We start from the raw sequence: 23,789 nt of genomic DNA, 5'->3' as shown, positions 1-23,789 counted from the left end.
TCCATTTTCTTCCTCAGAACTTACCTGCATTTTTCCACAGACATTCTAGAGAAAAAAATAGTAGCCATGATCAGTAAAGACAAAAATCCAGTGAGTTTAGTTCTGTAGGATCTTGGACAGGCATTATTCATAGTCTGTCTAGCCAATCCAATGGCAATGGCCAACAAAGACAGCATCAAACCATCAGTTAGGTACAGGAGTTAGGTACAGTTTTCTGTCTGTCAGCACATACATGCAAAATGGGAAAAAAAAAAAAAAAAAAGAAAAAAAAGTTTGATCACGACAGGTATTTTCTTGACCTTTTAAGCCTTTCTACCAAAACAATCTAAACAATTAACCAAAACAATCTAAAACAATTGCTGTGAACTGTTTTTACTGAGTTAAAACAGATGACCTATTTTTCTACTTGCATATGCTAAGTTTCCAATTATAATTGAATATTGTTAATAGCCTTTTGGCAAGTAACTAAAAGCTAGTCTGGGGTGTCTGCAATTCTATGTCAGGTTCTGCATGAGGTTGATAATATTTTTGAAGCCCTTTTTATTGCATGTTGGCTAAAAAGTCTGTCACCTAGCAGTCGTTTTTAGATCCCTGAATTCATTCTCATAGAAGCAGTTTTCTATTTTTGACATCAAGTTTCTTGAGATCAGAATGGACTAAAATTTTCAGTTTCATTAGGCAGTGCACTTCCCATTATGATGTTCAAAGGAGTGGGTGTCTGCATTTTGTATTGTTAGAGTTTGATTCACTTTTCATTGGAAGGTTCAACTGGTGGAAGACAAGGATTTCTTCATGGGTTTTTGGCCCTGTTGTTGTAAATCTACATGACGTTACTACTTTAATTTGGCTCCCAAGAGGGAGCCTTCCTTATTCTAAAACTTACCTTTGCTGACCTTCTAAGAATTTAGCTAGCTTTGACATTTATCTTAGCGTCTTTCTGTTTCAGTCATCCGAAACTTGAGAGGATGAGAGTTGTTAGTTACTGATTAAGAGAAGGGTTACATCTTTCTACAGTTTGTGTTGTTTTCTTCTGCTTCCCATTGTCAGTCCAGTTGAGTTGATGCATCAACTCCAGTTCCTGGTTTTCATGTCTTCTTTCACCTTTTGTTTTGAAACAACAATCTAGCTTCTGACTTCCGTCAGTGAGATGTGAGTGGGCTCCTTTTAAGACAAGGAAATTACTCACTTTGTCATTACTTTTCCAAGAAGATACTGCATCAGTTATTTCTCATACTCTTGTCTTCATTCGCCACTTAAAGGCTCCATGTTCTTTTTTTCTTTTGGTACCAAAATTTTTTTGTGTTTTCATTGGTCTTTTAATTTTAATCATATGCTGATAATCTTGGGGGTGGCCTAGCACCACACTATTATATTATATGGCTAAGAGCTGGAAGACCCTGTAACTCAGAAAACAAAACCAAGAAAAGAAACAAGTACCCAGCTGGCTCACAAGTTGCAGATGACTACTGCTTCCCCAGGGATGCTTCTGCTGTGAGGTGGAGCTGTATCCAGGACATTACGGTGATACTGGCTTCAGCACTACCCAGTTGCTTCCCATCAGTCATCCAGCATCTCCTGCACCAGCACAGCTCCTCTAGAATTGCATGTGAGCTGCACGCAGTTCAAGCCACAGGTCAGTCAGTACAGACGTAGTTTTGGCTCAAGTTTTTCAAACCCTGGAGTTTTACAGGAAGAATGAAGATGCTACAGAGAAAAATGAGGAGTGAGGTGGGAAACATGAAAACTGAATCCTTTGTGTTTTTTTGAAAACTAAAGTAATATGTCTGCATGCGATTTTGTAGTAAATAATTTTTGTTTATGTATTTACTTTCAGGAAATTGTCCCTGTCCCACAGAATTCTGCAGAGAAAACAGGATCCTTTAATCTCACAGGTCTGTGGGACTCCACAGAATATTCAGTTGCCATTCAGTGTAGGAGTGTTGAGTCATTATTCTGGAGTGAGTGGAGTAGGGAGAAAACAGCAAGCACAGAAGAGAAAGGTAGGCTAACTATTTAGTGATTTTTTTTTTTTCCTTGTTTATACTTTGGGGCATTAGGATTTAATAATGGAAACCTGTATTTTCAGCATATTATCAGTCTATTGAATTTAGAATTCTGTTGTTTAAACAGAACACGTGTATTTTGTTTAAATACAGAAGAGGGAAAACGAGCAAAGGAGTGGAGGAGATCTGAAAGGTGATACAAACAACATAGCGCTAAGGAAGAAAATGGGTGAATAGCAGTGAAGAGAGGAAAAATTAAGAGTGTAGATGGAGACTGAACATTGTTAAGCAGGATAGTAGCAGAAATGTGGTGTAGCAAGTGTGTCCGATAAAACAAATTATAAGTAGGGAAATTAAATTGCCAGTTTTTAAAGCAAGACTAGAAAATCTCCTCTAGAACTTAACAAATAAAAGAAAGCAGAAACAAACTTATGGAAAGAGAGAAGCTGTACTAATTAGCGAAAAAAGGCACAATGTTACACAAAGGAAAACTTCTTTTTAATAAGTTGTTCTCAGACTGTATTTTTGAAACCTTTTGATTGTTTTTATGATATTATACTATCTTTTTAATATAACACCAAATTTAAAGATATTTTTGTGTCTTCAGCTCCTTCCGAAAAAGTGGATTTGTGGAGGGTAATGGAGTCGTCACGCTCAGCTGGAATTAGATCTGTATATCTTATGTGGAAGGTATATACTGTTTTTGTGAACTGATAATCATATTGGTATCCTGCAGCTGATGTTGCATTGAAGTATTTTAGTGTCGTAGGGCTGTTGTGAAATGCTCCACCACAAGGACATATAACTGCCAGTGGGTTTTACTGTCATCAGAAAAAAACCCTCACTAAACTAAAGCAGAATTGAAAAGGCTTTTATTTACTGAATGGTAGACAAACAGAGTTTTGTAATCTGTGCAGAAGGGAAGGGTTTAATTGTGTACAGAACACTGGAAAATCTGATTGAAAGCCCTTACAACTGCTCTCAAATAATACAGCTTACTAAAGCTGTGTTTAAATTTACTTTAATCTTCTGGTACAGTGACCAGAAACTCTGTTTCAAATCTCAGTATTTGACTTTTGAACCTTTCCTTCAATAAAATTGTTGCAGCTGACTGTCCTGAAGATGGGACTTGAAGAAAGTACCTCGCTTTTCTAAATACAGTATAATCATTTGGTAATGTGGTTTGGACTCTTTAATACAGTATATACTTTTGATTATACAAATAACACTGTGAAACACTTACTACTGCATATTTTTTTTAATAGCCGTTAAACAGCTTTCCACCTTCTGGGAGAATTCTAGGCTACAAAATACAGTATTTTCCGGAAAACCATCCTGCACTTAAAATGACAAACAGCACTACCGATGAGAAGTTCAATTTACGTTTAAATGAAGAGGCATATAATGTATCTATTACTGCCTATAACTCTGCTGGAAATTCTCCTGAAGCTATTTTGCGGATTCCATCCACTGGTGAAAAAAGTACTTTTTCTCAATATTGTGTTATGTTTTTCTCATTAACAAAAAAATTATCTTCCTGACATCTGTTTAAGTTCTATACGTATAGAACTGTATTATTTACAAAGCTGTGTAGTCCATTACTTTTTACTAGAACAATATAATCTGGTTGTCTGTTTTGCTGTCACATACCATGTTTTGTTATAGACTATTATTGTTGGGGTTTTTGTTTTGTGATATATTTGTTAAAGATATCAACACTTTCTGATGTCCTATTAGAATTTCTATTTTATTACTTTCTGAGGTTTTTTTGGTTTTGTTTTTTTAACCTTGGACCTCCCAAATAAATTTATAGTCCCATGCAATTCTGTCTCATCGCTCTACTAGGTCATAAAATTGGTTACCACAGGGCATTATTGCAGTGCATTTAACAACAACATTTAAAGACATGTTTAATAGTCCCTAAGATGCATCAATGGAAGCAGAGAGAGAAACATTGTGTTTATTCTCATTTCATATGCATCCCACCCACTTCCAGGTTCAGGGAGCTGGTCAGCTCTAGCACAACAGTTGTGTTCTTTGGCTCTTCCATTTATTTCTCATATTTCTGTGAGCCTTGTATTACAACAAGGTGCTGCCTACCTATGATCTGAAGAGAGGTTGCGTATGACACACTTGAATCACTTCTACATCAGTTGCTCATGAAATAAGTGCAGTTGTCCCCCTGGAATTGCTCAGTCAAATTCCAGTCTAATCAGAAAACTGGTTATGTAGACATGATGTTACCTTGTCCTGGAGGCTGCTGACTACCTCTCTGTCCCCTTCTGTATCCCACAGTAAATGTTCTTCTGATTTTTCCGTGCTGTGACATGCTTTTTTTGCCCTACATACAATCTCTTTTCCCTCTGCTTCGCCACATCTTCTCTCCTTCTGCTTTGCCAGGTTGGATTTTCACTCAGATTTTTGTTACCTCTGTTCTGCAGGTTGATGGTTCACTTTTGCTTCACTTGTCATTCATGACCTTGCTGACTTGATTTAACTGTTTTCCTATTGCCTTTGTCATCTCAATCAAAACTTGCTTATCTGTGCTACCTGTAAAACTGATAGTAAATTGGTTTGTAAAATTCAGATCCTAAAAGAGAGGTCTTTGATTCTGTATGTATAAATCTCCTTGAGTATCATCTCCTCAATCCCCCTGCCCGTTTTCATTTTAACAATTCTTACATGCTTCATTTTAAAGTATTTTGAGTACATGCACGTGAACATAGGTATAAAGCAACTTTTAAAACTTTGTTTTTAACTATGACTAAGTCCCATACTCTTCTAAAGAAGCAATCTCAGCTTGCTGTACTTGAGTTGTTTTCTTGCTGCAGTTTTTATGACGATAGAATTGCTGACATTTTCTGTTTAAATTTTTAGCTTCTCAGATTATTGAAACAGTGAGGACCTTTACAACAAATGAAGAAGTGGTTGTGGAATGGATAACCTCCGAACCAGAAGTAACCGAATATGTGGTTGAGTGGTATGAGGAATTGGAGACAGATCCGTTTAGTAGATCATGGCAATATGTATCAAATTCTACAAACTGGAAAACTAACAAAAGTATGTTTGTTTATCAGTTACAGCTGTAACAATGTACAGATACATATGTATTTATGTATATTTATTTATAGGTAGACTGGAAAGAACAAACAAGAATTAACTCATCCAGCTTTCCTCAGACCATTTTAAAAAATAACAGCATTATGACATGCTTTATTGAAATCTCTTCATGTAATTTCATAGCAATTTTAACTCAAATTTTCATGCAACATGCAAGATGGTGTTTGGTCCCATGTAAGATTAGGCTAGAGTTTTCATATTAAAGAACTTCTGTGTCTTGGTCTTATGCCATGAATATTCCAGCTGGGAGGCTTATGACAGATATACACTACTTAAGCAGAGAAACCTAGAACCAAAAAAATGAATTTGAAGATTGGAAACGGTCATGTGCCTTCATGTGGGTTAGAGAGACAGCAAGAAACCTGAAAGGGGATTTGAAGGAGAATTCTACTTTAAAATAAGCAAGTGGAGTGATTGGTCAATCTGGCATGTTAAATATCACATAATCACATTTGTATTATGACCTACGGCATTTCTAGGAGGTTTCAGTGGCTTTATGATGCACTGACAAATAGGTGAGGATCTGCTTACTTTTTTGTTTTAGAGGCTGACATTTTTTTAACAGGTAATCTTTCTTAGTTTGGCTATGTCTGTGTAGTTTCAACTCAAAAACAAACAATGTGCAGAGCTCAAGAGGTATGTGCAAAGGCAAAACTGGGAATACTGATGTTGATGTAAATATCCCATGCACATTACCTTTAGTTAAGGAAATGCATTTGCTTTTCTTTATACATTTGGGTTTTGTTTTGGGGGTTTGTTTTTGTTTGGTTGTTTGGGTTTTTTTTACAAACATGGGAATAATAGTGAAAATGTTTAATCTAATATATGTAATGTATGTGATAAGTGCGTTTTGGATTATTAGCTCTTTGGTTCTCCACTAGTGAAATTAAATTTATCAAATTTGAAAGCATTTCTTGTTCATATATGGATCTTTCTGAATGCTACACCAAGGAAGAAGAATCTCCAAAGTTTTCAGAAAACAAGTACCCTGCATTTTCTGAAGTGAAAAGGAACATTCGGTTTGTTAATGATGAATGTAGCTAGCTTGCCCATGAAATTTGTCTTACTGGCCTAGACAAGAGTTATTTAAATACTGTTTCTGTGCTACAGTAAACCAAATTAAACAAAATCTGCTTGAAGTAAAATTCAAGAGCAGTTTATTACACATTGAACTGCGATGGGTGAGTCTGCTGAAAATTGCACTGTTTCAGCAATTTGCTGTGAGTAATAAATGCTATTTACAGCTGTTCTCAGTGTATTGAAAAAAAACAGCTTTCCTGCTCAGCATTATTAGGAGATCTTTGTTTACCCTAAGCACAAGTCACATTAGAAATGTCAAGGCAAATTCAGACATTGTTATTCAGGCCTGATTCTAGCATTCTTTTGTGGAATTATTTTAAGGACGATATGTGGGCCATCATAACTTCTGCTTGCAGTAGGTGTAAGGGACTGAAAAAGCAGCAGAGCTGATACAATGCAGGGATTTGTCAATAGCCATTATTCTTGCTGAACAAGCTGCAGAGCTTGAGGAGGAATGGTCTAGGAAACCCTTTACACGAGTTTCATCCTGCACGGTGTAAAGCCACATATGTGTCCTCCGAGAGTTGATGAGACTTGCTTGTAAGTAGGGCATGCACCCTATTGATTATTTGGCTGCTGGATTGTTCAGAGCTCAAAACTTTGTTTCCAGAAGCCTGAACTATGTCTTGAAACACATAAAATTCTACTGCAGAGATTTCACTTGTACAATTGTACTTTTGAGTCAAGCTGGTTAGAAGCAGATCTGCAGTTGGCATAACTTGAACATTAATGTCGAGTTAAGAGCTGGGGCTCCATTATGCCTTTGAAGCTGTTTACATGAGACAAAACTCTCTTCTGCAAAGCAGTAAACCTAAAGATATGTGAAATTACAAATATTCCTGAAAGTATCATTTTATACTGGTTATTTGAAAATAAAAACTTTCTCCAAAACCTTAAACTGTCATGAGATGAGTAATAGAGAAGCTGTATAAAGCTGAAGTATAATTACTCATTCAAAGTATTTCTCATGAAAAATGAGTCAGAAACCAAGTGTTCTTATGAATACTACTACATAAAATTCATTGCATTAAGGGCAGTAATGAGTATTTGAGGCAGTAAATATAAATTGTGCTTGCTAAAAAGTTGAAGAAAATAGAGGTCTGTAACAGTATGTTTAGACCTACACTGTGATTTATTCTACTTTCATCGTATTAATTTTACATAGAGAATTGTATGTAAATATTCCTTTTTTTCCTTTACAGAAAACTTTGAACCATTTATATGCTATAACATCTCAGTGTACCCTGTTTATGGATATAAAGTAGCAGCTCCATATTCAGTACAAACTTATGTTCAAGAAAAAAGTACGTATTTTAAACTAATGATGTTGTGAAAGGTGTGTTGTAGTCTGTCTCTCAGCGTGTATTATCTTTGAGTGATCTGGTACTGGGGTTATTCTGTTCATAGATCAGCTCCTGAATTGTTCAGTAAAGAAAATTGAATCTTGTAATAAAGGTACATTGGTGCTTGAATCCACTCATTTGTTGTAAAGTTTACATACTGTATACAAAGCACTTAGAGTATAGCTACAAACATGAAACAGTTTTTTAAACTGGGTATCTCTGAAATGGTACAGCTTGTTTAGATATATAATTAGACTTGATTTTAATGCTTGTCTGTGCTTACCAGTCCTAATATATGAGGAAATTCTACTCACAGAATTAAATGGATGGTTTGAAAAGCTTGCTTTTTGTTAAAATTTATAATGTAACAAAATGTTTGCAGCCCTGCACATAAAAAATGGTAAGAAGCCGTGATGTTTGTGATTGCATAGAAACTGTGGATGAAGTAGCGTTTCGGGTGGGGATGGGAGGAGTGTTTCTTTATTTGTAGAAGTTAAGTGTGAATTCAGTGTTCTATTCAGCCAGCTGTAAGAATGTAGTTTACTGGTAATTTTAAGATTTCAGGTGCAAATGTCAGTTTGTGTGTGTGAGTATGTAGGTCTGCGCAAGTGTGCATGCACACATTCATAGTACAATGCACTACTAAACAACATTAATTACTAGGAGGAGGTAAGGGAGTATTGTATGTTTGAGTAATACTTAACTAGCACAGTTACAACTTCATTTCAAGTGCTTTCCTATTTAAAGGGAGCTGTGACCAAATTAATGGTTGTCACAGGATGGGAAGGAAGATACATGTTTTAAAACTGAAGCACAGAGAACTCTTGCCTCAAAGTTAGGAGCAATGCACATGAGTTTGTCTTGCATAAGTAGAAAGACTTTGTCTAATGCGATGGGCAAAGACTGGGTGTGCTGGAGACCCCAGTTGAATCTCAGTTCAGCCAGAGACATCCTGCATACATGGTGACCTTGCACTGGAGTTCCCCCGAGAGTGCATAAGGATGTTTTACCTCTTGATCTCTCTCTAATGTAGTGAGGATAGAGCCTTTTAACGATCTTGAGGTATTTGGATGCAGTAACATTGAAAACTATGCAAATTCCAGAATAGATGAGGGGGAGTATTAATCAGAAGAAATCACACATTAAAGAGGGTGAGAAAAGTTAAGGGCTGTATCAGAGCACTAAGATGACTTACTTGTACGTTTGTTGCCCTGATGTTACTGGTAGGTGTGAAATAACACAGATGGATAACATTGTGGTACTTTAGACTGTTTTACTACTTTTTCTAATTTATAATACTTCTGTGTAGAGCCATCAGAAGGACCTGTGGCTGACACAGGCATTCCAGGGAAAAATGAAGTTACAATAAAATGGAAAGAGATTTCAAAGGAAAAAAGAAATGGATTTATCCGTAACTATACAATATTTTATAAACCTGAAGATGGAAAAGAATTGAGTAAGTATAGATTAAACTTTAACGCTTTCAACAGGGTTATGACAATCTGATGTCTGAAGATAGTTATTTTCATAGTTATTTGCACACTTTGTTATTGTATGTTATAAATATGTCTGACAATACTGGTACTAAAATGTGGCTTACATAATGATTAAAAAAATTTTTAGGTTTAATTGAAATGATGGGGTATTCTAGTCAATAGTCCCTGCTTTAATACTACACATGTATTCTTGCTCAGTTTCTTTGTTCTGAACTTATTTTGCACAGCACTGCTTGCTCTCAGTTAATCTTTTTTACTATTAGTTTTGTACTACCCATGGTAGTACAGCCATGACTGTTGACCACATAGTCCTTTCTGCTTCTCAGATGCAAATCTGATTGATCTCCAGGTGATAAATATAGTCAGTGTACGGCAGCACTATCATTCCTCTTCCCTTTCCAGACCAGGATGGAAACTGATATATGAGAGACATTTTGCAGATTGTTCTCTGTTAGCAGTAAAAAAATCAAATTTGCAGGATTATGCCAAATGAGAGAGTCCTATTTGTCAGATACTTGCTGGTTTCCTCTTTTACGTATGTACTAGTCTCCTTCCATCTTCAAATCTCTCTTCCATTGTGACACACCTCTGAAGCCAATGGAAGAAGTAATGGCAGAAGTAGAGGAGCTAAAGTGGAGCTAAAATATATTGGAGAGTCATAGATCTAGTGCAAATTCATTAATTTGAACCTTGTGAGGATTCAGTGAATTTCTAAGTTCCATGCATGTCCTTGGAAGGATTCCTTTCCCAAGCCCTCAGCTTCTGGAACAGTATGGTGGAAATTTTCTGGTAAAAATGTTTTTACAGTCAGTTTTATAATAAAAGCAAAATAGCAAACTATAGCCAAGAAGCTAAAATAAGTTGCCAAGAAATAGTTTATTTGGACATAGTTTTTAGGTTAATTTCTTCAAATGTGCTTGATTTTCTGTGTTTGGTACTGTTTTTCTACTGTGGAGGCTGACAGCGTGACTTTTTGAGCATATTTGTAATCTCCTACCTCAAAGAGTACTATTCATACAAGGTGTCAGTATAATCCTATCTATCCAGAACTTCTCTAGCCTAAATCTCAGCAGAATCTTTTACGAGAAGTGTTTTGGTGACCTGAATTTGTTCTTCCTGTATAGTTTATGAAGAATGCTGTTGTATCATTCAGTGCTTCAGAAATGGTTCTTTTTCCTTCTTTGTTTTAGACATCACTGTTAGCAGACACCTAACAAAATCTTTTTTTAAAAAAGATCTCAAACTTAGAAATCTTGTGATGTCTTCAGTTGCTTCTGGATATCCAGTTTGGAGCCAGGGCAAGAGCATTCTTGGTAATTTTTAAATTAGAAAGAGGAAGCTGATTATTTCTGTGAGATTCAGTTGTCTACATGCAATTTTTCCTGCTGTGTTGGTTTCTGAGTAATTTAATGCTGACTGCTTTGTGTGGGGTCATCCTCAGGACATGCAGTCTCATGTTATGGAGCTGTAGATCTCCATATTACTTCTGACGTAAAGCAGACTTTGCCCATTTAAGGGTTCAGGTTCGTTTCTTTAGGAAATTTAGTTTTAAATAGCAACTCAAGGGAGTTCAATTTAAATGGCAAAACCCTACTGTACTGATGTTTTTTGAGGCTTCTGTGATGTCACATCTTTTTGATAAAAGTAGAACATGGAGTTTGTGCCAAGTTTCTGACTTCACCGATGGCCTTTTAACTCCAGAACTTTACCTTCCCCTCCTTGATTTAAGAGAAACTCAGGTGGTTTAATCTCAGGGCATATTGCAGTGTATCTATTTCCTGAGTGTTTCTTGACTGAACTGAATGATGACATGAGTTGGCTTTGACTTGATGCACCAGAATATATTTTAGTAACTTTAGTTTCATAATATGAACACGCTTTTAATGCTGTTTGTAGACATAGAATGTTTTATATGCCCTGCTTAAAAAAATTTAAAAGTGAAGCGCACCATACTAATTCCAGTAATGGAGAAGGTATTGGAAATGTTGAGTTCTACTCAGAAAAGTGTTTTTAAACTTGGAAAAAAAAATCCTGTTGATTTTGGCTTTCCTCTGACTTTATTGGGGTGATATCCCAGTGCTGATCAATTGCAGCCTTTTGGATGATCAGTGTCTAACTGCATGTGCTAGAAAGATAGTTAAATTTAATGAGCTGCGAAACTATTTTAAGTTCTTAATTTCCAAGCGTAGGTTCTGGGAGATAAAGTTCTCAAAGCACTGTTTTCAATGATAAAATAAACTACAGGAGATCATAATTTGTCTATATTTAATATAAGCAAAAAAAAAAAAAGTGTATTTATTTTTAAAAGTAAATACATAATGGTTTATTTTTTTGCCCTAAACTTTTAAGTAGCATTGATAAACACTGTTTAGTAACTTAAGTTTTCCCTCTCAAAGGACTGATAAGGTCACTTTGTATTTCAAGTTGTGTTTAAGATACTTTGAGATCTATCATTGTAAAAGATGCTAAGTAAGTGTACCGTTCCCTGATACAACACTATTTTTTGTGTTTATTGACATAAATCTTCTCCTAAAAAGATGAAACCGTGAACTCTGATGTTCTGCAATACAGACTGAAGTCCTTACAGGCTAATACACAATATACTGTCTATATCATGGCAAGCAATGAAGCTGGTGGAACCAGTGGAGAGCCAAAAACCTTCAAGACTTTGAAATTCAGTAAGTAATATTCCAGGTTAATTATTACTATTTTAAAAACAGGTTTGGGAGTAAGAAATATAGGATATTTTTGTTTAGGTATTTGTTAATTTTTTTTTCTCAATTAGTGTTAAACAAAACAAGGAAGAATTACCAACACTAGCTGAATTTAACTCGATTTCACAGTTCATCTCACAGACTAAAACCTCAAGATTAGAAGTCAAACCCCCAAATCTTTATTTTCCTGTCAATAAAGCTGTGGAATACTATGGATGTTTGTGGGACCAACAGTTTGTATGCTGTCAATTATGGGATGGGGTGCCTAACACTAAAAAGCAGATACTTCCGTATGAGATACTAGATTTAGAATAGTTGTGCATTGTGTTGCATCTCTTCGGCTGTATAAGCTTAACTAATAAATGAGCACACAGGTTGTGGCCAGTGTGTGTGTATAAGTATCTTTTCCTATTTCTTACTATTTGTTTTAGCCAGATTTTACCAAGGAGCTTGGTCTGATGGCTGCAGGTCAGAAGTTCAGACACTTCCTCATTTCTGCTTCTGGAAGAGTGTTTTCAATACATACATAAATTGTTGTAGTGGTGGCCAAACTGAAATATAAAGAAGTGCATGAGCTATCCTTAAATTCGTCATGGGACTTGAAGCTGATTTATTTTTTGCCTGTAAATTCATCTGCTCATTTGCTACTCAAATGCAAGCTAAGTTAGACTATGCTGAGGTCTGGTGTCTATTGCTGTCAGTACCTACCTCTGGCAGGTACTTGGAAACTAGCTCAGAAATCTGTGCAATGTTTCAGTCAGAGTATTTTTTGTGTATTTAAAATCTATCTCCTGTGTTGAATTTACTATTTAATTTGCAGTTACAGGTAGAAGTGGCACTATATGGCAGTTTTAGGTTACTCTAGAACAACAGGTGCCCAGAGGGGTGGTAGACTGTTCATCCTGGGTGACTTTCAAAGGTTTTCTTGGTATGGCCCTAAGCAATACGATTCTAATTTCAGAGTTGGACGAGGTCACCTATAGATGTCCCCTCCAATCTGAATTATTGTGCGATTCTATTACTAAAGGAAACTTTAAAATGCAATACACCTATGCCTGAGATCCTGAGAAGTCTCATCATGAGCTGCTTTTCTGGCTCAGTAACTGTGACTTGTTGGATTCAAAATACCTGTCTTTTGACACGTCATACAATGAGTACCATACAGTAGTCTGAGTAATTTTGGCTAGTTTTGACAGAGCGCTTTAGAATTGTGCTAATTGGGTGACTTGGATGTTAAAAATTAGCTCTCTTAAGCGAATCCATGAAGAAATAATAAATATCTGTGGTTTCTTTTTTTTTTTTTTTTTTTTTTTGCCTCTAAAGATAAAGAAGATATTATTTTCATTGCTCTACCTGTTGGAGTAAGCATGTTGTTTCTGTTAGGCCTTTGGATAACATGCATTTTGAAAAAACATGCGTGAGTACATTTTCTACTTTCTAAAACAATGCAATCAGTTAATTTTAACTTGTAAAAGGCAAATTTATATATATTTTATAAATGCTTTTGTTGGGTTCCAAACCAATGTCAAATCAAGAAAATAAGCAATTGGGAGTAACAAATAACTAAGCATACAGGTTATCTTGTAACTGCAGTTAATGTGCTACAGTCCAAAAAAAAGTACTAATTTTAGAAAGTGCAGTAAATTGCAACAAAAGAAACAGGATAAACAGATTTACTTATCACCTGTATCAGTTTATGGAAAATGCTACATGCCATTTGCAGTTCCATGGTCAATCAAGTGAGGAGAGCATACTTTAAGTCAGTTACTGGAAAGTTAATAATGCCAAAAATAAAGTTTCCCAGGCACTTTTAATGTATCTGCTAGTACATCACTAGAACACGTTTCATATAACACCTATCACTTATCTTGGCTACTTCAATATTTCGTTAGTTTGTGACACTTCCCTTGAGCTATAACGAAGTCATGAAGAAACTAGAAACTGCATCATGTGAAAGCATTTGGATGCCTGATTCATTAGTATGGATCCCTATCTATACATGATTCATAATCCTTTTATCTGCCATCACATATGTCCCCTGCTAAATTTTAAATTGCTTCCTCAGAGCATGGGAATATGACTGAAGATTTTTAAGGTTATAAAATGTGCTTTTCTTTAGCATGAAAAGTGACTAGGTTGTTTGGCTGAAGCTTAATAAGAATTATTAACTATTAACTGTTTTGGGGTGTTCTAAGCTATTGGATTGTTGTCATGCAAAGCATCAGGTAATAAGTATAGCTGAAGTAGTTAAGTATAATTCCCAGCTCTTTACATCTTCATCTGTGTCATGTATTCTGAATTTTTACAATAGTAAGAAATTATACTTTGATTCTGGAGAATACTTTGAGATGTAGTTGAGTGTAGATCAAATTGCAATGTGAAAAGTCAAGCTATGGCCTAGTTTTCATTCACTTGCGTGTGTACCCAGTATCAATGAGTGATTCATTTTGTTTCCTGTTTACTATTCCGTTGGACAGTTATAAGCTACAATGTCAGTTAGCATCATTTATCTGCTGTTATTGTAAGAGTTCAGCATAGCTCTAGTGTGGTATAGTGCTAGGGATGCTTTCCTAGAGCAAAGTTTACGTGAGGTGGCTTTTCACTGAAGAACCACCCTGAAACATGATCATGTCAGGTTTTGTGTACAGCCTTAATTTGGCATGATAATATTTGATCTACTATGTAATAAAAAAAAAAGACTTTTGTGCATTAGTAATTTTTCTGCAGTGACCCTCTCTGTAGCCCCAGATTTTTATTTGTTGAGATCTTTTGTAATAAAGATGAATGTGAGGGAAGACAAATTTAATTAAAAATACTGTGTTAATACAGGAAAGACTTCTTTTGTGAAAGTTTGATATTTTAGCAATATTTGAGCTTTCTGGAGATTTGTTCATTTTATTCTTAATAATCCATCTCTTTCATCATTTGACTAAAATTCTTTTCTCAATGATAGGTTTAAAAAAGTTTGCTGGCCTGATATACCCAACCCTGCAGAGAGCGTTGCAGTGGAGTGGCCTTTTGATACATCCATGGTAAAAATTGCAATTTCATGTATTAAAGAAGGGATCAAATGGAGAGAGAAATCTTTCTCTGACAGTCATTTTATGACTAAATAAAAAAACCTGTAGAGTTTTATTCTTCTGTTCAAGTGCTGTAAAATGCTTTTCCTTGTATTTCAAACTAATAGATGCATCTTTATAATGTATATTCATTTAATTCTTATATGATAATGAGAAATGTTTTGAATTTATAAAGTGATTGGTCAACATGTTTTATTAAATAAAGTCAATTACATTTGCTTGGATTATTGAGTCTACTGAGTCAGATTCCCACAGCTGGATATTTCCTCCCTTCTCCACCAAAAAATGCAGTGCAACATATAGTAAAATTTGGTGTATATTATTGTACTAACATTTCCATCTTTTTTATTGTTGGATATTTATTCCTTATTAAAGTTTTGATGTTTATTTGAATGAAGTGGTGTCGGTCAGGTTTACATAGAAAGTGTAATCTGTGGAGAATGGGATTTAAACTTTTTTCTGAAAAATGGCTCATTAGAGTGGAGAAGATGGGAACGGTCCAAGCCTGATTCCAAGTCTTCATTGAAACTCCTTATTTTAGTTAGCACAGAAAACCTAATACGAAATTGTTTAACAAATGGGCAGAATAACATTGTCATTTTTAGTACTTGTTCACATATAACTGAATCCCAGCTGAAATGCACATGAACTCTTTATTAATGCAATCTTAAAACTTAAGAGTCAAACAGAGCTCAAATGGCAATATTTTATATATTAAAAAATAAACTAATACATTATCTATCCCTATGTAACTTTCCAATTTATCTCTTTGTACTGACAGAATAATTCATTTTTGAAGGGAGTGACACCTGAGGCTAAAACCATAGACTGTGAAGACATAAGTGTTTTGGAACATTGTTTCCCTGAAGAAAGTCAGGAAGGATCACTACTAATGAATTGTGAAAACCATGTTTCTGAATGTACTGATATTAATACAAAAGGCATGATTAATGGAGATAAAAAGATACTGTATAATGAAGAAAATAAAGTTGCAAAATGTTTTTCACCATCCATGCCTTATATAATTACCAATCAAGATATCAGAAGTCAAACGCATTCAGCTTTGATACCAGCGAAGGAGATCCACCCTATAGAAATGCTGGAAGATGATTTATGTGAATCCCAACAGACTTCAATTAAAAATGAAGAAGATGATAATGAAGAAGTTTTAAAGCTGGAAGATTTCAGTGAAAAAGCACTGTTCAATCCATACCTTAAAAATTCTGTTAAAACAAGGGAATTTCTTGTTTCTGAGAACTTGCCAGAACACAGTAAGAATGAACCCAAAAGCCAGTCAGCTGTCTTACCTCCTTTTCAGCAAAATGTTGCAGGACAGTCTTACATAACACTGGACATGTTTGGGCTGGCCACAGCTCATTAGCGTGAGAAAACTTTCCTTTGTAAAGTCCCCCTGTGATATGTATCTTGGCACTGCTGCTCATATGTATTCATATGTTCTAACCTGGCAGATCTCAGTTAATTTGGGTGAAAACACCCTCTTCCTTTGAACAGCTGTGAAGTAATTTTTTGCACTGTGTTTATACCCATCAGGGTTCACTTTCAGTGTGGGGTGGGGGTTTTTTTGCTTTTTGTTTTTTTTTACCAGATAGATGTGCCAGTAGTGAGGCAAAGGAAGTAGCTTTTCTTATTTCTTCTTAGTTCTCCCATATCAGTCTGCTGAAACAAACTGATCTTTACTGCCAGAGCATCCAGCAGTGCAAGCAGCTCACCGATTTTCCGCTGGGCAACCAGTTCCCATGGCTCAGCATTGCTGGGGAACTGGGGACTGACTTGAACAGAGCTGGGATCTGTTGAATCCTTCCTTAAGTCACGTGGAGTAGACCTACTTTCCTGTTCTTATTTCCCTCGATTGTTTTATATCTTATTTTATGTATAGTGTTCCTCCTGCTCTGCAAATACTTGGTAGATTTCAGTAATTGTCTTTTTGCATCCTGACTCTTGAATTAGTGGTTTCATTTATAGTTTTTGTGTCTTTATTGAGAGGTTATTTGTTATGTATATGCTATTGACTTATCTGCATTTTGGAACAGGTAGGATTATGCTGGCTTTGTTGCTTCCTTCCCTTTCTCTTATGTTTTTAATCATCCTCTGCATTTTGTGCTGCTGTTCTCTCTTCTTTGTTTACTGCCTTTTAAAACTCTGTTTACTGCAGGATATCTTCTTATCTTGTTCCTTTGCCTCTAATTTCTCCCAGTTTAAAACTGTGTTTCCTAGTTGAGGTTTTGATATTTTGGACTGAAAAAAAAATTCAACTAAATATAGCATCTTGTGCTGGAATAAACATTGAGTTTATATTTAGGAAATTATTTTTCTGGGAGGTATTGAAAAAACCCCCAAGTTTACAAAATATCTCCACATATCCTCTGGTAACTGATTTAGGATTGGAGATTTCTACCTGAAGGCTATAACTTTCGTAATTTGTTTTATGATTTTGATAAGTCATAAAACTACTTGTAGTTTCCATTTTATACAGCAGCAATTAAGCAGGAAGCTCTCCATCACACTATTTTTTTTTCAGCAGGAAAGAGGCTATTACTGTAAAATTCTTAACAAAATATATACTCTTGTTAAATGATATGTTAAAAAAAAAGAGAAGGAGAGTCAACTCTAAGTAAAATGTATTGAAAAGGGGTGTTCAGTATGACATGTGGCATATAGTGATTTTAAGACTTCGAACTATTTTCACAGTATTTAAAGGCTTGACATTATCAGTCTTGTTTGTGCATAACTACAGACTTCTTTAGGAGTGAAAAAGATATAGGAGTCATGGGGATAGAAAATGAGAGACAAATGTGAATAGGAATAGAAAGCCTTTCCTTTCTGTGCAGGAAGAGGAGTGGGAGAATGGAAAATACATCGTCCAGCATGAATGAGGAGGCTGAGCCTTACCCTGGATGTACTGGCTCTTACTTGCATTGTGTTGGGGAAAATAGGGTAAAGCTTGCATGTAGGCTTTTAATGTATAGTTTGGAAGCTGCTTTTACTTATAGCAATGTTTGTTTAGTTTCCAAGAAAGAATGAGAAAGTAATTTCTGCAAATGTTCCTTGTACAGCAACGCTGATTTCCACCCCCCCAAGTTTGTTAAATCACTTTCCCAACCACAGTGCTATAAGCCAAAATGTATGTATATTTGTTCTTAAAAGCCATTGCTTACTTATCTAAGTCATGCTCTGAAATGAGCATGGGACACAGCTTTGCTTGGGTCAATGCTCCTGCTTCACTCGCTTCCAGACTTCTCACTCACAGCTACATTGCCATTTCCTAGCATTCAGAAGTCACTGACTCAGACACAGCAGTTTTTTTCCCCTTAAATCTCAGTATTTGTTTTAATATCACAAGATTATTTGAAAATAAACAGATAGAGATGTATTTTGGGCCCTGTCTAGGAATTGTTTAGCAGCCATGTGAAAGCTGCATTCTCTGAGTTTCATGGTTGAGTTAGGTAAAAAATAAAAGTAATGAAACCTTTAAGAGATCGTTTAGAAAGGGGACGTTCTTGCTGGGTGGTTTGTGTAGGGTCTCTCTGTAACATCTATTAGCTTCTGGAGGGTAAGTAATAACCTGCTTTTCTATCCCATTTTATTTCCTTCTCTGTTGCTATTCTGCTTTTCTCTCCTCACTTCTGATTTTCTTGCCCATTATTTTGTCTGAGAAGGAGTAATGTAATAAGTGTGCTTAGTACATCTCAGAAATTAGGGCTGCGTTTTGCCCATGCTTTGGAATGCCAGCTTCTTGGACTTGGTTTGTTTTGCATTCAGATTTGTACTCTTTCTGACCTTTTACAATTTGTCTTTCAAACTAATGCTGTGAACGATGAAAAAAATAAACTGAGAGCACATGGAAAAGTTTTTATCAATTTTTACTAAATACACCATTTAGACATTTTAGATTTTCATATTCATTTAGAAGTATGATCCTATTTTGAGAGGGATCCACAAATAGATTGGGTATATAGTTATTCCGTTTTTATAATGTCCGGTAGCAATGGCAGGTTGGACATTACAATACTTCAGCATTTTTGATACATTTTTTTATAGAACACCTCATGTCATTATTCCTAGAGAGCAGTTTTCTTAGATTTCACTTCACCATCACTGATCTGAAAAATGCCCATTTCTATCCCTCCTTAAAATGCAGAAAATTAATCTCTCAGGTGTATGGGTCTTTGCAAGGTTAATAGAGACCAGCTTGCGGCGTAATTTCAAGAGGATACTGATGCATCTTCACAGTTGTCATTCTGTGTATTAGACAAATAATTCCTTTCTGACCTTAAGGCTTATGCCCTCCAAATTATTAATAGGTCATGTTTTTCACTTATCAAACTTTTAGCTAAATTTAAAAGTTCAGTCTTTTCTACCTGAGTTTACCTTTAACTCCCCAGAATTTTGAATTCTTTGACCAGGAATCCCACAAACTCTTTGATATAACAGAGTAATCTGTACTAGGCAAATTTTCCATGCTACATAACCTATGATATTTCTGTGTTCCTCGTGCCCTTTACAGTTGCCCAAATAGGGGGAAAAGTATGTTAGTGTTTAATGCAGTGAAGGGAAGAAAGCTTTCTTACACCAGTTAGCATGCTTCTCCAGAGATGATGTGATTGCTGAACAGCTGCTGTAGATGGACTGGCAAGGGGTCTGACCTAGCTGGTACTATTTAGTGTTTATCTTGCCACAGCATGTATTTCATTACAGATAACGTGTTGTCTTTTCCTATTCCTGGAAGACTAATTTATTAGAAATAGATCTCTTTTTGAGATAGTTGATGACTTCTCAAGATAGATGTTTCAACTTCTGTTCACAAGTGAGAACTTACTCAGAAGAGTTGCAACACTAGTCCAAGTTTGGTATCTCATGTAACAGAGGTAAATGCATGCAACAGAGCCCTAATCTGAGCACCGTGTGTGTGTGTGTGTGTGACTCTCAGTTTCTATTCTTGCTCAGCAAATGGGTTCATGTCACCTTTGCACAGCTCTGCTACAATTCCTTTTTACCAGTTTTGCACAGTGATGCCATAAGCATCATGTTTGTATGTTGCTTTGAGATTTTACACTGCAAGATGGGAAAAGGAGTCCAGGAAGTCTGGACATTCTTCAAGAAGAAAATCTTGAAGGCGCAGGAGGAGGCTGACCCCATGTGCTGAAGGACAAGCTGGCAGGGAAGAAGACCAGCCTGGCTGAACAGAGAGCTTTGGCTGAAACTTGGCAGGGGGGAGAGAGTTTATGACCTTTGCAAGAAGGGGCAGGCAACTCAGGAGGACTACAAAGATGTCATGAGGTTATGCAGGGAGAAAATTAGTAGGGCCAAAGCTCAACTAGAACTTTAGCTACTGCAGTAAAAGACAATGAAAAAGTTTCTATACATACATAAGCAACAAAAGGATGGCTAAGGAGAATCTCCATACTTTATTGGATGCAGGAGGAAACATGGTGACAAAGGATGAGGAAAAGGCTGAGGTACTTATTGCCACCTTTGCCACAGTTTTTAACAGTCAGACCAATTGTTCTCAGAGTACCCAGCCCCCTGAGCTGGGAGACAGAGACAGGGAGCAGAATGAAACCCCCATAATCCATGGGGAAATGGTGGGTGAACTGCTACACCACTTAGACACACAGATGTCTATGGGACTGGATGGGATCCACCCAAGGGCACTGAGGGAGCTGGTGGAAGTGCTCACCAAGACACTTTCCATCATTTACCAGCAGTCCTGGCTAACCGGGGAGGTCCCAGTGGACTGGAGGTTAGCAAATGTGATGCCCGTCTACAAGAAGGGCCTGAAGGAGGATCAGGGGAACTACAGGCCTGTCAGCCTGACCTCAGTGCTGCGGAAGGTTATGGAGCAGATCATCCTGAGTGCCATCACACAGCACGTACAGGACAACCAGGGATCAGGCCCAGTCAGCATGGGTTTATGAAAGGCAGGTCCTGCTTGACCGACCTGATCTCCTTCTATGACATGATGACCCAATTAATGGATGAGGGAAAGGCTGTGGATGTTGTTTACCTAGACTTTAGTAAAGCCTTTGGCACCATTTCCCACAGCATTCTCCTGGAGAACCTGGCTGCTCATGGCTTTGATGGGTATACTCTTTGCTGGGTGAAAGACTGGCTGGGTGGCTGGGCCCAAAGAGTGGTGGTGAATGGAGTTAAATCCAGTTTGGTGATCAGTCACAAGTGGTGTTCCCCAGGGCTCAGTACTGGGGCCAGTTCTGTTTAATATCTTTATCAGTGATCTGGATGAGGGGATCGAGTGCACCCTCAGTAAGTTTGCAGATAAAAATGTCACGACCCAGACTGGACAGCCCAGGGAGTTTAATTTGAAATTCCCTCTGGCTAAATTAAAGTGAAATGATACCAAACAATCAGTTAAAAATTTCATTTATGACAGAAGCAAACTGAACTGGGGAGGCATGGTAGTAGGTGGCGGGGTTTCTCACAGTGGGAATTGGCATAAGCCTACTTCTGTAAACTGTGTAACCCAGGGTAACCATATACAACAATTCAGGGAATAAGGAGATCCCTCCCGTTGAGTCACGAGGTTCAGAGCAGACCCCCTCGCTTTCCAGACTCCTCCTCAGAGAAGGGCCCAGGGGCAGCTGGATCCACTCTTAGTCTCAGACATGGTCAGTGGTTTATGTCTTGAAACGGATGAGGTGTAGGGATTGTGGAAAAGGAAAAGGAAAAAGAGAATAAGACAGAGAGAAAGGAAGAGAGAAAGGTTTCACTGGTCCTGGGCCCAGCGTTGGTTCAGTCAGCCGAGGGGTCCAGTCCCGGTGGGGTTGCGCACCCAGGGCTTCAGTGTGTGTCCTTTTATCATCCTTGTCCCTCTTTTGGGTGGGCACTCGAACTCGTCATGTTAATAAGCAGTTTCGGAGCCTTTGGGCTTGGGGGTCATTTGTGGAGTAACTTCTCCTTCCCTGCAGACAGGGCCATTGTTTGATCTTTGTATCAGAACAGCTCATCAGAGCAGGGACCTGCGCACCCTCCAGCACGCCCTCCCCCTCCTGTTGCTGGTGTCTGAGCTAATGGGCTTTTCACCTGGGTTCCTTGCTGTGCAGGGTTTGTCTTTAAGCAGAACTTGCCCCACCACAATGTTGGAGACAGTAACTCTTTCAGTCTCTCACAGACATCAAGTTGGGAGGGAGGGTTGATCTGCTCAAGGGTAGGAAGGCTCTACAGAGGGATCTGGACAGGCTGGATCGATGGGCCGAGGCCAATTGTATGAGGTTCAACAAGGCCAAGTGCCAGGTCCTGCACTTGGGTCACAAGAACCACAAGAACCCATGTAATGCTACAGGCTTGGGGAAGAGTGGCTGGAAAGCTGCCCGGTGGAAAAGGACCTGGGGGTGCTGGTCGACAGCCAGCTGAATACGAGCCAGCAGTGTGCCCAGGTGGCCAAGAAGGCCAACGCGGCATCCTGGCCTGTATCAGAAATAGCGTGGCCAGCAGGAGCAGGGAGGTGGTTGTTCCCCTGTACTGGGCACTGGTGAGGCCGCACCTCGAGCGCTGTGTTCAGTTTTGGGCCCCTCGCTACAGGAAAGACACTGAGGTGTCGGAGCGTGTCCAGAGAAGGGCAACCGAGCTGGTGAGGGGCCTGGAGCACAAGTCTTGTGAGGAGCAGCTGAGGGAGCTGGGGCTGTTTAGCCTGGAGAAGAGGAGGCTGAGGGGAGACCTTATTGATCTCTACAACTGCCCGAAGGGGGGTTGTAGTGAGGTGGGTTCTGGTCTCTTCTGTCAGGTGGCTGGAGATGGGATGAGAGGAAATGGCCTCAAGTTGTGCCAGGGGAGGTTTGGATTGGATATTAGGAAAAATTTCTGTACTGAAAGGGTTGTCAGGCATTGGAACAGGCTGCCAAGGGAAGTGGTGGAGTCACCATCCCTGGAGGTACTTAAAAAAATGTGTAGGTGTGTGTCCTGGTTTCAGCTGGGATAGAGTTAATTGTCTTTCTAGTAGCTGGTACAGTGCTATGTTTTTGAGTTTGGTATGAGAATAATGTTGATAACACACTGATGTTTTCACTTGTTGCTAAGTAGTGTTTATACCAAGTCAAGGATTTTTCAGCTTCTGATGCCTAGCCAACAAGAAGGCTGGAGGGGCACAAGAAGTTGAGAGGGGACACAGCCAGGGCAGCTGACCCAAAGTGGCCAACGGGGTATTCCATACTGTGTAGAGTCACCTCTAGTATATACACTGGGGGGAGTGGGGGTGGGGGGATTGCTGCTCAGGGACTAGCTGGGTGTTGATCAGCGGGTGGTGAGCAATTCCATTGTGCATCACTTGCGTATTCCAATCCTTTTATTATTATTATTGTCATTTTATTAGTGTTATCGTTATTAGTTTCTTCTTTTCTGTTCTATTTTAAACCATTCTCATCTCAATCCATGAGTTTTATATTTTTCCTGATTCCCTCCCCCATCCGACTGGGTGGGGGGAAGTGAGCACTGTGTGGTGCTTAGTTGCTGGCCAGGGTTAAACCATGACAATATGGCACTTAGGGACATGGTTTAAGGGTGGACTTGGCAGTGCTAGGTTGGACTTGATGATCTTACAGGTCTTTTCCAACCTAAATGGTTCTATGATTCCATAGGGTGCATTCTAGATATAATCCACTCTGTTGATGTTGGTTATTTCCTAAGGCAGACAGGAGCTGAGAATTAATGAGATCTGAAATTTGATTGTGTTACAGACTTTTTGGAGGTACACCCATGCATACCACTCCTCAACACAAAAATTACTTCAGAATTATCTTAATGCTTTTTAACCTACTTGACACACTCATGTCTCGCTTATTCTGAGCTTATTGCCAGCTAGTCTTAAATTATTTGTATGTGCATTTGGATTTCTCCCTCCTGGCCCTTTTATTGTCTCCCTAATGGTTGTTGACTTTACATGAAGATGTGTTCCGAGTTACCACACCTTGTGCATATATGC

General features: G+C 37.9%; 1 protein-coding gene across 3 annotated transcripts in view; it reads left to right on the top strand.

Moving 5' to 3' along the window:
- IL31RA (interleukin 31 receptor A) overlaps positions 1 to 18,697 on the top strand; it is a 37,837-nt gene extending 19,140 nt beyond the window's left edge. For 2 of the 3 annotated variants that reach the window (XM_049796207.1, XM_049796208.1), the window contains exons 7-16: positions 1,835 to 2,000; positions 2,611 to 2,693; positions 3,269 to 3,485; positions 4,881 to 5,063; positions 7,406 to 7,507; positions 8,856 to 9,002; positions 11,580 to 11,720; positions 13,080 to 13,173; positions 14,710 to 14,788; positions 15,618 to 18,697. In XM_049796207.1, the coding sequence (XP_049652164.1) occupies positions 1,835 to 2,000; positions 2,611 to 2,693; positions 3,269 to 3,485; positions 4,881 to 5,063; positions 7,406 to 7,507; positions 8,856 to 9,002; positions 11,580 to 11,720; positions 13,080 to 13,173; positions 14,710 to 14,788; positions 15,618 to 16,217 (1,812 nt within the window). In that variant the 3' untranslated portion in view covers positions 16,218 to 18,697. The remainder of the gene's footprint in view (positions 1 to 1,834; positions 2,001 to 2,610; positions 2,694 to 3,268; positions 3,486 to 4,880; positions 5,064 to 7,405; positions 7,508 to 8,855; positions 9,003 to 11,579; positions 11,721 to 13,079; positions 13,174 to 14,709; positions 14,789 to 15,617) is intronic. The other variant, XM_049796209.1, reaches the window with a different exon arrangement.
- The last annotated feature ends 5,092 nt before the right edge of the window (positions 18,698 to 23,789 follow it).

The sequence above is a fragment of the Accipiter gentilis genome, chromosome Z (genome assembly GCF_929443795.1).
Source record: "Accipiter gentilis chromosome Z, bAccGen1.1, whole genome shotgun sequence".
Taxonomy (NCBI): Eukaryota; Metazoa; Chordata; class Aves; order Accipitriformes; family Accipitridae; genus Astur; species Astur gentilis.
The sequence above is the reverse complement of the archived record's forward strand: the minus strand, read 5'-3'. Positions and strand labels throughout refer to the sequence as shown.